Source organism: Otolemur garnettii, unplaced genomic scaffold (assembly GCF_000181295.1).
Source record: "Otolemur garnettii isolate 467f Iridium unplaced genomic scaffold, OtoGar3 scaffold00025, whole genome shotgun sequence".
In the NCBI taxonomy this organism is placed as follows: domain Eukaryota; kingdom Metazoa; phylum Chordata; class Mammalia; order Primates; family Galagidae; genus Otolemur; species Otolemur garnettii.
In genome coordinates, this window is record NW_003852420.1 from 12,959,772 (window position 1) to 12,973,900 (window position 14,129).

At 41.7% G+C, this 14,129-nt stretch overlaps 1 protein-coding gene and 1 non-coding gene across 3 annotated transcripts in view; one reads left to right on the forward strand and one right to left on the reverse strand.

Annotated features, from left to right (window-relative positions):
- The window catches only part of SNRPB (small nuclear ribonucleoprotein polypeptides B and B1), an 8,333-nt gene extending 1,566 nt beyond the window's left edge, over window positions 1-6,767 (forward strand). The window contains exons 2-7 of one of the 2 annotated variants that reach the window (XM_003788069.3): window positions 1,316-1,467; window positions 3,107-3,218; window positions 4,573-4,725; window positions 5,234-5,372; window positions 5,665-5,790; window positions 6,468-6,767. In XM_003788069.3, coding sequence (XP_003788117.1) covers window positions 1,316-1,467; window positions 3,107-3,218; window positions 4,573-4,725; window positions 5,234-5,372; window positions 5,665-5,790; window positions 6,468-6,478 — 693 coding nt within the window. In that variant the 3' untranslated portion in view covers window positions 6,479-6,767. The remainder of the gene's footprint in view (window positions 1-1,315; window positions 1,468-3,106; window positions 3,219-4,572; window positions 4,726-5,233; window positions 5,373-5,664; window positions 5,791-6,467) is intronic. The other variant, XM_003788070.3, reaches the window with a different exon arrangement.
- A 6,863-nt stretch (window positions 6,768-13,630) lies between these two features.
- On the reverse strand, window positions 13,631-13,739 carry LOC111724712. The gene has a single exon (XR_002772957.1). It is a non-coding gene; the product is annotated as a U6 spliceosomal RNA (small nuclear RNA).
- Window positions 13,740-14,129: the final 390 nt, after the last annotated feature.

Here is a 14,129-nt window from a genome sequence, read left to right on the forward strand (position 1 = left end):
AGTTATCACTAATACCTGATATGGTAGCAAGCTTCCCAGACATAGACCCCAGTGATCTCTGCCTCCTATTACCATGCCCTTGTTTAGTCCCCTCCCACATTATGTCAGTGTTTTCTTTTCTTTTGTGTTTTTTTTGAGACAGAGTCCTACTTTATCTCCCTGGTAGAGTGCTGTGACATCTCAGCTCAAAGCAACTTCCAACTCCTGGGCTTATGCGGTTCTCTTGCCTCAGCCTCCTGAGTAGCTGGGACTACAGGCACCTGCCACAATGCCTGGCAGTTTTTTTGTTGCAGTTGTCATTGCTTTCTTTCTTTTTTTTTTTTTTTAAGAGAGAGTCTCACTTTGTTGCCCTTGGTAGAGTGCTGTGGCATCATAGCTCACAGCAACCTCTAGTTCTTGGGGGCTTAGGCGATTCTCTTGCCTCAGCCTCCCAAGTAGCTGGGACCACACGGGTCCGCCACAATGCCCTGCCATGTCTTGTTGCAGTTTGGCTGGGGCCGGTTGGAACCCACCACCCTTGGTACATGGGGACGGCACCCCACTCACTGAGCCACAGGCACCGCCCTGGAGTCAAGTTTCTGATTTACACATTTGTCTGGTATAGAAGGCTCTTGGGTGGGTTAGGACTGGCCTATACCAAAATGATGAGATGATGATAGATCAATTGTTAAGTGATATGTTTTTAGAGAGAATTATAACTGCCTTGGGCATCTGACAGTTTACATAGTGGTATCTTTATAGTTGATCCCTTTATTTTAGCAAAGCTGTGTTGGAAGTCAGACTGTAAAAGCAGAAATGTTGGGTTAAGTAAGAGTTATATTGTAGTAAGTTATGTTGCCAAAGACCATCCTGTGTCCAAACTTATGAGCTTCCTGGCCACCAGAAAAGTTTCTCCAAAAGATACTCTGGGAGGCATTATAACAAATTCTTGTTTTGGAGATTCCATTTTCCAACTTGAAGGTGATATCCTTTCTGATAACAAGCTTCTTATTGATTGGAATTTTAGTGCCAGCCCCTTTCCAGCTATTTCCTTAGTCTTTATTTAATGGGATTTGGGTATTCCATAGCACTTGAGTATGAAAAGACTGATTTTAAGGGAAGGGAGAATAACAGATACTGGGTAGAGATCAGGGCTGAAAACAGGGTGACATGAGAGGATTCCCAGGAAGAGGCTGAGGTGGAAGATTAAGGTGAGAATCTTTTGAGAAAGACAGGTGTGTGGAGTAGGAGGCTGTGGTGGAATTTTTAGGGGGAGGGCCCGGGGTGTGTGGGTCCAGAAGAGCTGAGTCTCATCCTTGCTGATTTCTCCTTGCAGACTGTGGGCAAGAGCAGCAAAATGCTGCAGCATATTGACTACAGGATGAGATGCATCCTGCAAGATGGCCGGATCTTCATCGGCACCTTCAAGGCTTTCGACAAGCATATGAATTTGATCCTTTGTGACTGTGATGAGTTCAGAAAAATCAAGTGAGGAGGGGCTTGGGGGAGGGGCTGACTGGATGAGAGGAGTGGATTGGGTGGGTGGGCCAAAGTGGCAGGTGGTCATGTAGCTAGTTGGTTCTTCTTTGTTTGATCTCTGGTTTTAGAGGGCAGATTAAATGGGGACTTTGAACACTAAGAAATCTTCCTTAGTCCAGCAAGCCTTGCTCTTTTGTTCTAGCAAGGTGCAAGTTGTGAGGAGGGCTGGTAGGCTTTTTGTTTCTCTGGCTTTGCATGCCCCTGGGTACTGGGGTAAAGGGCTCTCGTGTTCTCCCCACAGGTGTGTGAGGGGGGAGAGCTTGAGTTTCTGGCCTCATTGCCTATTTGTAAAGCTGTAGCCTAAAGGGCTCTCCCAATGCAGCCTGGTCTGAAACTGCTTTAAGAAGCCTCTGACCCTCTTCAGGGTAAGTGCTCAGCTCCCCATGTGGGTTTGGGGCCAGTAATTTTTATTGGCATTAATACAAACAATTGGAGATACTTTCTATTTTGCTGCAGTTCCATAAGTTATTAGCTAACTCCCTTGTCTTAAGTCTCACAGATCTTAAACTCTTGGCCCATTAAAAGAGCTACTTGAGGCCCAAAGAAGTTACATGGTATGGGCATCCAGCTCTTTTGTCATATGCAGTGTCCATATTATGTTGTCATTGGCTGTGAGTTCTCTTTGATTCTCTTGGGGGCCATTTTCCTTTGTGGTGTAAGATCAAGAAGTACAGAGGGGAAAATGTAGGGATGCCTGAGAGCCAGTACATATTAGAGAGGGACCAGCAGATCAGTGTGGAGCTATTCTAGTTAGTTCCCTTTTGTTTTTTAAATGAAACTTGAGTATTCTGATAATAAAAAAATGATTACTACAAAATATTTTCGAAAACATGGAAAAGTCTGAGAAAACCTTTTTAAAGAAGAGTTTATGAGAGGATTTTTTTTTTTAAGTTAGGAAAGGGCAGTACATGCTTATTACTAACAAAATGAGTCAGAAAGGAAACAGCGTCTTAAATCAGGGTACTTTTGTCTTTTCCTTATTTTTAGGATCTTAGATTGGCCTTTTATTCCCTTCTGTTATTTTCCCTAGTTTACATTTATATTTTATTCATCTTTTTCTGATTGTTGCTATTTGGGATTTCTGGTTTTGTGCTTTTGAGAAATAGGTGTGAAATTTCAGTTTCTCTGTATGAAATTTCTGTTTTCCTTCATGGCTTCTCCTGTTTCTGATGTGAGGTAAGGGATAGAATTGTAGGCCTATAAAGTTGAATTGGTACTAAAATGATCATTGCATTTAAGTAGGGTGGGTGGGATTCACTTGACTCGAGGAATCCTTTAGGCTGCCTCCTGGCATCTCTCCTGAAGGAGTGATAGTATTTTATTGAGCATTTAGGCCAGGGTTAGGCTTTCTTGACCTTGTCCTGTCTCTTGGTCAGAGCATCCTCTTGGATTGGTAGGAAACAGGCAGGCAACCACTTAGGTGGCTGTGTGTTCAGCCTATCCAGAAGGGCTGTCTCAGGAAATTCTATGTACCATTTGTCAGACGGTGGTAGTATAAGCAAATCTTAGGCCTCTAGGCAGGTGAGCCTGAACTTTACCTATTCTCTAATACTTGCTTTTTTGTTTATTATCCTCAACTTGTCTTTAGGCCTAAGAACTCCAAACAAGCAGAGAGGGAAGAGAAGCGAGTCCTTGGCCTGGTGCTGCTACGAGGGGAGAACCTGGTCTCAATGACAGTAGAGGGACCACCTCCTAAAGATGTAAGTCAGAGCGGGAAGCTATGTGGAAGGGAGGCTATACCATGAGCCAGAATCTGTGTGTGTTCTCTGTTTCATTGCCACCCTCACAGGCATTATCTGGGCTTTACCCCCCTTTTACCAATAAATAGAGTCTAAAGAGATTCCCCTGTGGGAAAAAAGTAGAGAGAGGGAACTAGAATTGTTTTTTTCTACTTTTAAAAAGCCTTACCTGTTCCTCACTATATACATAGTCAATGTAGGAGGTACCTTAGGTTATCTAGGTCACTTTTTGATGTGATGGCAAAGTCTAGAGCAGTGTTTTTTCAGCCTTTTTTTTTTTTAATCTCAGCATACTCCTTAGCACACCTAAATTATGTAAAAAAAAAAATAGTAAAACAAATACATTATGTGCTTTGAACTTCTTTCAAAAATAATTTAATTAATAATCTTTAAAATTTTTCTCAACACACCAGTTGAAAATCCCTGATGTAGGGGGATCTGCAAAAGTTAACTCCACACAATAGAATATGTCTATATTTTGTTTTGTAGAGTTTTAGAATAATAATGTTCATTGAACAGCTCTGTGTGCCAAGCACTTCAGTATTTCATTGAGTACTCGTAATGGTCTTGTGAGATAAATTATTTTCACTTACAGATAAAATACAGGGGTGTTTAGTATTTTGCACAGTGGCAGAACTATGGATCCCAGACAATCATGGTTCTGTAAACACCACGCTACATTCAGGGAGTCTTTAAACATGATTAAAGTCATGTTAATGATGTAAAGATACCTTCTCAAGTAGTACAGAGTAGTTTATCCTAGTCACTTCCTTTTCTTGGATTCTTATATGCAGCCTTTTCCAGTTATCAATGTCTACAAGGGATATTAGCATATTTCCTGGTTCAACACATTATATGTATTCATTATTCTTGGTACCTACTTCCAGTAGAGTTGGGTATTGTAATGTAGCCCATTGTAAACCTCTGTGACTGCATCCATTTTTATCGTAACCCCATCATTTGCTAATGAGGAAACTCAGTCCTATAATGGTGGAATTACTTGTCCACTGTCACCTAGCAGGTGAGAATATTCTGGGAATGGATCTCACGTTCTTTTCATGTCAGGTCAAGTGCTCTTGACTACTAAACTCTGAATGGAACCTTGGTATTTTGCTCGAGGTTTAATTTTCAAAGGAATGTATATAGGTGGGTGAGTTGTGGCATAGGTCTTTGGACTTAACTCTTTTAAGTTTGTCTAGCCTGCTTCAGGGGTAACAGCTAAACACATAATCTTGGATGGAGGAAGAATGGTATTAGTACATATGGACAAGCAGTATTTATAATCTGTTTTTAAGCTTATAAATTTATTTTTCAGACTGGTATTGCCCGAGTGCCACTTGCTGGAGCTGCTGGAGGTCCAGGGATTGGCAGGGCTGCTGGCCGAGGAATCCCAGCTGGGGTTCCCATGCCCCAGGCTCCTGCAGGACTTGCTGGTCCAGTCCGTGGGGTTGGTGGGCCATCCCAGCAGGTGAGGTGTCAGGGAAAGGGCACCAGCTTTTGGTAGGTAAATAAAGGATAAGGGAGTCCTATAGTTTGGAAAGAATCCAGAATGACCAACCTAAAATTGTTGAGACTATCAGTGTGTTTTATTGTGCTTTATATGTGGCCTCAGAAGTGAAAATGTAAACTTGCCATTGTAAACTATGTTGAGAGATATACAAAAGGTACTTTAGTCAACTGTGTTTGAGTAGAATGTTTCCATCCTATCGTTGGTCACATATGAAGGTGCAAGTGCATCTCTATAAGTTGGACTAGGCATGCTTAACCTCAGATCTAGAAGGTGGGAATTGGGCATTTAGGCTTGCTCTTTGCTGATGAGTGGTTGTGGATAGGAGGAAGTCTAATGTCGTGAGTTGTAGCTGTAGGGGATTTGGTGTTTGCTGTTTCCTGCTCTCCTTCCCCAAGTTGGGGAGGAGAGTGGCAAGCTCCATTGTGCTGTCCTATTCTGCCTAACTCTTCCTTCCTGTGTCCTCTAGGTGATGACCCCACAAGGAAGAGGTACTGTGGCTGCTGCTGCAGCTGCTGCCACAGCTAGTATTGCAGGGGCCCCAACCCAGTACCCCCCTGGCCGTGGGGGTCCTCCCCCACCTATGGGCCGAGGGGCACCCCCTCCAGGTGAGAAACTCATAAGGAGACCTGAGCTGATTGACATGAGATGCCTTAGCTGGATTTGTGATGAGATATAACCTTGACAGAAACTGATGATGAGTTTGTATAATTAAGCAGGATTACTCTGAGATCCAGCCTGGCTGACTGATCATCAAAGTAGCTGAACAAGAGCTGTGGGAGCTCTAGATCTTTGGTTCAAGTGCCAGTTTTCTAGGAGAGGCTAAGAGGGTAGAATGGTCAGCAATGTATGTTTCCTGCTACCTTTCCAAGCTGTATTTATGGGGATTTTCTTTTGCAGGCATGATGGGCCCACCTCCTGGCATGAGGCCTCCCATGGGTCCCCCAATGGGAATTCCCCCTGGACGAGGGACTCCGATGGGCATGCCCCCTCCAGGGATGCGGCCTCCTCCCCCAGGGATGCGAGGTAAGTATCTCTAGCAGTGACTTTAGCTTCCTTCCCTAGAGCCTAGTGGGGTAGGAAATGGAGGGAAGATTAGATTTAGATCATGTCCTCTGGGCTCTTAGACTTTTAAGCCTAGAGAAATCAATGGTTGGAAGACAACTTTGTCCAGAAAGGACAGAGAAGGGGGAAAAATTGGTCTTAGAACAGTTAGATCAGCTCCACCCAGGGTATTTCTTGATGTCTAAGGCAGTAAGCTCAGAGCACTGTGAAATAATACATTCTAATGATTCCTAACAAAAGTTAAGAGATTGTCTTCTGACCTATGGTTTGATAGTGGCTAATGACCAAGAGGGGCTATCATTGTGTATTTCTGTTTAACTTCAGTTTCAGAAACGCTGAGGTCACCCCCTGTATGGGTGAGAAAACAGGCCCAGAGAGCTCAGTGACTCCCAGTCCATTGTTCTTTTCCCCAAGCCATAGCAGTCTCTAAGATAGCCTATGGCCATACTTGATGACCTGTGTCTCTAGTTTAAGGTTTTCTGTTTATGGGTATTACAGACATAGAAGTCCCCTGTTAGCACATATGTCATGTACCTCCCTCTAGTTGCTTGATAACTGCAGGGCGTGGGAGGCTGGGGCAGGGTTGGGGATTCAAGTTACAGATCAGGCACTGACTAAACTTCTTACTCTTACTTCAGGCCTTCTTTGACCCTTGGCCACAGAGTTATGGAAGTAGCTCTACAGAGGCGTGGGCTCGATTCCTCAGGGCCACGTTACCACAGACCTGTTTGTTTGTTATGCTGTTGTTCGAGGAGTCTCACCGGATTGTCTGGTTTCCCTTACAGGGCCCCCTCCCCCGGGAATGCGCCCACCAAGGCCCTAGACTCATCTTGGCCCTCCTCAGCTCCCTGCCTGTTTCCCGTAAGGCTGTACATAGTCCTTTTATTTCCTGGTGGCCTATGAAACTGGTTTATAATAAACTCGTAAGAATATATAAATGCACCTATGTATTTATTTTTATAGATAACTTTTGATATATTGGGTGCTTAATCGAGTCAAGGGTTGCCTTAGAAAAATTACCCCTAATCTTAGCTGCTTCCCTATAAAACATTTTACTTCATATTTGCATCTGATGTACAACTTCATGCTAAGAATTACAAAACTGAACTACAGTGAGACCTTTTCACCTGTCAAATTTAAATACTTTTTTGAAATAAACACTCCTATACTATTGGTGAGGGTACAAATTGATGTTCTCTTGGGTAGGTGCTCATCTAGATAGTTCCATAAGCAGTACTTTATATATTTTTTATATCCAATAAAGTATGAAGCAAATGCTAAAAATGAAAATTATGTTGGGAGGAAACAAATTTGATACCTTTTCAGGGTTACACACATACATATAACCTAAAACTTTTGGGTTGTGGGATCTTAATTTCTTCCACCCAAATAGATGGAGTCTCTAGGTTGTATTCTAGTACTTGGTTTGTCAAGCTTCACGGTACAGAAATAAGAGAGGGACACTATCCTTAAGTTACTGTATTTAGGGAATATAATTCTAAATGCAAAGATGTTAATAAAAAGTATTATACCATTGTTAATGAGCTTCTCCAGGAATGTAAGGGTGATTTAGCATAAAATTCATATCACAGTAATGGAAGAAAAAAGACATAGGTCATCTCAGTAGTTGCAGCTAAAGCATTTGTCAAGATTTCAACAGCCTTTGAAAAACCCCCAGTAAATCAGGATTAGAAGGGAACTTTTTTTTTTTTTTTTGGAGACGGTCTCATTTTGTTACTGTTGGTAGGATGCTGTGGCGTCATATCTCACGGCAACCTCAATCTCTTGGGCTCAAGCAATTTTCTTGCTTCAGCCTCGGGAGTAGCTGGGACTACAGATGCCTGCCACAATGCCCAGTTATTTTTTAGAGACAGGGTGTCGCTGTTGCTGAGGCTCGTCTTGAACTTGTGAGCTCAGGGCAATCCACCGCCTTAGACTCCCAGTGTGTTAGGATTACAGGTGTGAGCCACTGTACCTGGCCCAGAAGGGGACTTTATAAACATTGTGAAGTTTTCATAAAGTTTTTCCCCTTATAATAAGGAGCTGAGTGTGGTGGCTCATGCCTGTAATCCTAGCACTCTGGGAGGCCAAGGCAGGTGGATTGCTTGAGCTTATGAATTTGAGACCAGCCTGAGCAAGACCCCATCTCTACTAAAAACTGAGGCAAGAGAATTGTTTGAGCCCAAGAGTTAGAGGTTACTGTGAGCCACGATGATGCTGTGACACTACCCAGGGCAATAGCTTGGTGCTTGTGTCTTAGGAATAAGACACAAGTTCCTGCTTTCACAACTTTTCAGCATTGCACTGAGATTTCTAGCCAGAGCAGTTATGCAAGAAAAAATAAAAGTTATCGGCTCAGCGCCTGTGGCTCAAGTGGCTAAGGCGCCAGCCCCATACACCTAAGGTGGCAGGTTCGAATCCAGCCCGGGCCCTCCAAAACAACAATGATGGCTGCAACCGAAAAAATAGCCAGGCGTTGTGGTGGGTGCCTGTGATCCCAGCTACTTGGGAGGCTGAGGCAGGAGACTCACTTGAGCCCAGGAGTTGGAGGTTGCTGTGAGCTGTGATGCCACTGCACTCTACCCAGGGGGACAGCTTGAGGCTCTGTCTCAAAAAAAAAAAAAAAGGTTATCCAAATTTAGAAGGAATAAGTAAGACTATTTCTTTGCACATGATAGGGAAAATCCCAAAGAATCTACATGAGCTACTAAGAGGTAGTAAGTGAATTCAATAAAGTTGAAGAGGACAAAGTCATCCAAAAATCACCTGTTCCTATATATAGTCTGAAAAAGAAAGAATTCTACTTATGATAGCAATCTAAAGAATAAAATACTTAGGAATCAGTTAAACTAAGGAATACCTAATTACTAAAAATCTAAATACTAAAAATCAAGGAATTCAAAATACCTAGCAGTCAAACCAAAGAAGATTTGAATTCTGAAAACTAAAAATCCTGAAAGAAAACCTGAGTTAAATGGGGAAGACATCTCGTGTTCATGGATCGGAAGACTTAACTATCTTTAAGATGGCAGTACTCTCAAAATAGACTATGCAATCTCTATAAAAATTCCAGTATTTTTTTTCAGAAATGGAGAATCGAATTTCCAATTTATGTGACGCTACAAAAGGCTGCAATAGCCAAAACAGTCTTGAGAAAGCAAGTCCTGGTTTCAGAGCTTACTACAAAGCTGCAATAATCAAAACTGGTATTGGCATATACAGTCTAATGGATAGAATTGAGAGTCCAGAAATAAACCCTGGCCCATAAAGCCATTTTTCTAACGGAACCAAAACTTCATTGGAGAAAGTGTCTTTAAGAAGTGGTACTGGGTCAGCTGGATAACCACATGCAAAGGAATGAAGCTGGATTGCTACCTCATTCCATATATTACTCATTAACTCAAAATTGATCGATCTAAATATAGGAGCTAGAACTCTTAGAAGAAAATCTTGATGACCTTAGATTTGGGATGTATTCTTAGATTTGACACTAAAAACAACCAAAAAAAAAAAAGGTGGGGGCTTCGCGCCAGCCACATACACCTAAGGTGGTGGGTTCGAATCCAGCCTGGACCCGCCAAACAACAATGACGGCTGCACCCAAAAAAATAGCCGGGCACCTGTGGTCCCAGCTACTTGGGAGGCTGAGGCAGAGACTCGCTTGAGCCTAGGAGTTGGAGGTTGCTGTGAGCTGTGATGCCATAGCACTCTACCCCAGGGTGACAGCTTGAGGCTCTGCCTCAAAAAAAAAAAAAAAAGGACTTCATCAAAATTAAAAACGTGCATCAAAAGGTGTGATAAACAGTGAAATAAGGGTTTATTACCCAGACTATATAAGGAACTTAAAATTCAATTAAAAAATGAATTTATACATAAAAGAGTTGACATTTCTACAAAAATACACAGTTGGTCAACAAGCACATGAAAAGTAACATTGATCATTAAGGAAATACAGTCAAAACCACAAAGAGATAAACTACTTTGCACACACTTGAATGAAAAGAAATATACCAACTCTTGGGAAGGCAGCCTTATGCATTGCTGGTGAGAAGATAAAATGATACAGCTACTATAGAAAGCAGTTTGTAAGTTCCCGAAAGCTAAGGAAAATTAAAATATCTAGCCAGGTATATCTGTAGTGTAAGTGTATTTGGTCTTTGCTCTGGCTCCTATCACAGAGCAAGTAAAGTCTTTGGAATTTCCTGTTACTTGTAATGAACTGTTTGATAACATCTGAGTTCAGGATGGGGCCAATCACCACAAAGACCAAGTATTTAAGGATAGGACCTTTTTAGCTCCACTCACCAGCCTCCCAGAGGTGGCTGGAGATCAAACTCTGAAAACTTGAACGAAGATTTGGTGAGCTTCTAGGTTACTGGAATACACAGGGTGGTGTACCTCACCTGGAGAAGAGAGGGCATGGAAGCTGTAATTCCTTTACCCCATACCTTGCCTTGTGTACCTCTTCATCTGGCTGTTCACCCGTATTTATAATATCCTTTATAATAAACGGTAAGCTTGTTTCCCTGAGTTCTGTGAGCCATCCTAGCATATTAAGCCCAAAGAGGGCAGTTGTGGGAACCCTGAGAACCCTGATTTGTAGCGGGTCAGTCAGAAGCACAGGCCACAACCTAAGACTTGTGACTGGCATCTAAAGTGGGGCCTGTTTTATGGGACTGAGCCTTTAATCTGCGGCGTTTGACACTATCTGGTAGATGAGGTGTCAGAATTGAATTATGGGGCACACAATTGGTGTCCACGGGGAATTCTTTGGTGTATGGGAGGGGAAACCCACATTTAGCCACAGAAGTTTTCTGTATTATGAGAGTATAGTAGGAAACTGAGTGTGGTGTTCTCCGGAATTGGTGTTAGAAGTGTGTGAAAGCGAAACAGAATGTGTTTTCTCAGTGCTGAAGAGAGGTGCTACTGTATGCCTACAAAGAAACGTACACATGGGTGTTTATAGCAGCATCACACCTATCAGCCAAAGGGTGGAAGTAACTCATGTCTATGAAGAGATAATGGATACGCAAATTGTGGTATATACTGTCAACCTAAGTAACAAATAGCATCTCTAAAGAAAATGATGTTTATTTGGCAATGGGGCATTGCAATAGGAATGTGTCACAATAAACTACCTGCATATTCAGGGAAGAAAAAGAAGATGAAGGCTTTTAAAGCAAAATAAAGATTACATAGCTGTTTTGAGATATTTATCCCTGCTAGCTACAAAGTTTAATAACTAGGGTGGCACCAGTGTGAGGCTGGAGAGCAGTTCCTGGGCAGATGCCCTTGCAGAAGTTTGTGTGTGTATGAGTGATGTTGGGATAATGGCTTTTGTGCAAGATTGCAGTTTTTGCATTCTTTGGGATCATCTTTGTTATCAGTCGTTTATGCATGAGAACCCTCCCTTCATGGCCTTCTTAGACTGTTTTTTGTTTTGTTTTTTGTTTTTAGCACAAGTGACTCCATGTAATTCTGACAACTTTCACAGTACATACAATGGAATAATATTGAGCCATAGAAGGAATGAACAAACATGCTACCACTTAGGTAAACCTCGAAAACATCGTGTCAAGTGAGAAAAGATCGTGTTATATAATTCCTTTTATATGAGATATATGTATATGTATATATATAATAGATCTGTAGAGAAAGAAGGCAGATTGGAGGTTACTAGGAGTAGGGGCAGGGGGAAATGGTGTGTGATTACTTAATGGGGTAATTTTATAGGGTAATGAATGAGATTGGCAACTAGGGAGAGCTGGTGGTCACACAACTACACTACATATTATTGGTTTGTTATGGTTGAAATGATTAATTATTGCTATATAAATTTCATCTCAAAAAGAAAACAAAGTTTCTTCACAGAAAGTTTTTACGAAGCCTTTTTTTAATGGGGAGAATTTTCCCAGTAGAAGAAAAGGCTCAGTAGAGATGAAGCTGGTCTGGGTTTATTGGAATGAGGACATCAGGGAGGTGACTTCGGTGGCAGCTTTTGGTGAAAGAGACCTCGGTTGGTCTGGTGTCATAGGCACCTTTACTCTGAGCAGCATAAACTGCCAAGTAGGGCTGAGGCAACTGTGATCCAAAAGGGTTTTATACTCCCAGTCCAAGCTGAAAGGCAGGTACTCTCGTTTTTACTTTGGAAATGACAGGCATAATCACTACAAAAGGAAAAAGGAATAACCTAGAGCCACACACCTGACGGTTGGCAAAGTGAAAATCCTGTGTCCTGAAAACTTCTTGAAAATCCACTCAGACTCATCTGAAGTGCGGCATATAACAGTTCTGTATGTGCAACTCTACACTGAAAAAGCTTAGGCACACTGGCTTTTGACACCTACAGACTAAGAGAAAGAACAAAAAGAAGGAAAAGTCTGCAATCAGGCATCTGGGCATTCTAAGCATAGAATCGCCACTCCAGCTGCTTTGATAGCTTCTTTATTTTTCAAAATTTAGGCATTCCAAACATAGCGAGATCAGCCAGACATGTACTGCTTTCGGGCTTCTGATGTTTTTGTTCAGATTCCAAGTTGTTTGAGTTCTGGGGTGTACAGATTTCGGGGGCAATACTGTAAGCCTCTATAATCTCAGTTCGTGTTAGTAAATTGGCATGTGGCTGTAAGGACTAAGGGTAAAGGCTTCCACTTGGTCTGACCCACATGCATGCTGTTTCATGGCTTATGTATTCTGCTTGTTTCTTTTAAAATTATTTTGTTACATAAACATGTCCATGAAAGAATGTAGATAGAAAATACTCAGAGTCCTGCCACAAAAAAGAGTAACATAAGGAAGATGAGGCAGCCAGGGTTAAAGGAGCCTGCTGTGCCGAGTGGTCTGCGTCGGAGAAGGCAAGAGCACAGGTGCTCGAACCACACTCAGGCATCTGTAAGAGTCAGAAATAACCAGGGAGGCTTGTGACCAGTCCTTTGTAGAAATCTCATGACATAGATAAAATTTTAATGAAAACTTTACACACCTGGTGCCAGAAATTAAGACAAAGAGAAATAGCAGTTAAGGCACAAACCAAAGGATCATAGGTTCCACTCCCTTACACCCAAAGCAGACAGAGACAATTAGACAACATACCTAATCCATTTGCTTTTCACTGCAGTCTGCCACCCTCCCGCCCCATGCTATGCTGGAGGCTTTGCTGCTCTCTCCTTTGCTGCTTCTCTCTTTCAATAAAGGAATTTCCCACCTGCCTTTAAATTTTCTCTTAAACTTTTACTTCACTTGCCGTCTCCCTGGGGTCTGGGAATTCATTCCTCAACTTCATGAGACAAAAACCTGGTTCGACAATTCCGATAACAGTCCCAATACCCCAAATACTCTCCCTTTTGAGTTTTATTATTTTATTATATACTCAACTTTCTGTTTCTTTTGGCATCAAAAACATATCTCCAAATCTTTTTTTTTATTAAATGATAGCTGTAAACATTAATGCAAACATGGGGTACAGTGTAGTGTTTTCATATACAATTTGAAATACCTTCATCAAGCTTGTTAACATAGATTTCATGTCATTTGCTTAGTCATTGTGTCAAAACATTTATATTCTAGTCCTAGAAACGTTCACTTGTACCCTTGTTAGACAGATATATAGGTAATCTTTCCGGTCACCCTCCCACCACCCATCTTCCCTTCTCCCCTCCCCTTCGCCACCCCCTCCCCATATTCTTGGGCTGGAATTAAGTTGTATCTTTCATTTGGGAGCTATAAATTAGTTTCATAAAAGGGCTGTGTACTTTGGATACTTTTTCTTCCATTCCTGTGATACTTTGCTAAGAAGAACATTAAAAATATGGAACGCTTCACGAATTTGTGTGTCATCCTTGCGCAGGGGCCATGCTAATCTTCTCTGTATCGTTCCAATTTTTTAGTATATGTGCTGCCGAAGCAAGCACATATATCTCCAAATCTTTGCAAACTTTAGAATGATACTATGATCTGATTAAGTGAATGTATCACGATTTACATAACCAGTCTCTGTATTTGAACATTCAGCTTGATTTTTCTCACCAACAGTGATGACCATATATATATACATATATATATATTTATTTATTTTTTACTTTATTTACTTATTTATGTATTTTTATTGTTCGGGATTCACTGAGGGTACAGAGAATTAGGTTATAATGATTACATTTGTTAGGTAAAGTTCCTCTTATGATTGTGTCCTGCCCCCAGGAGGTGTGCCATACACGGTAATCCCCATTTGCCTCCCTCCTCTCTCTCACTGCTCTCTCATTCCCCTAACCCCCACCATGTATTAGGCCATCTGCTTTTTTAAA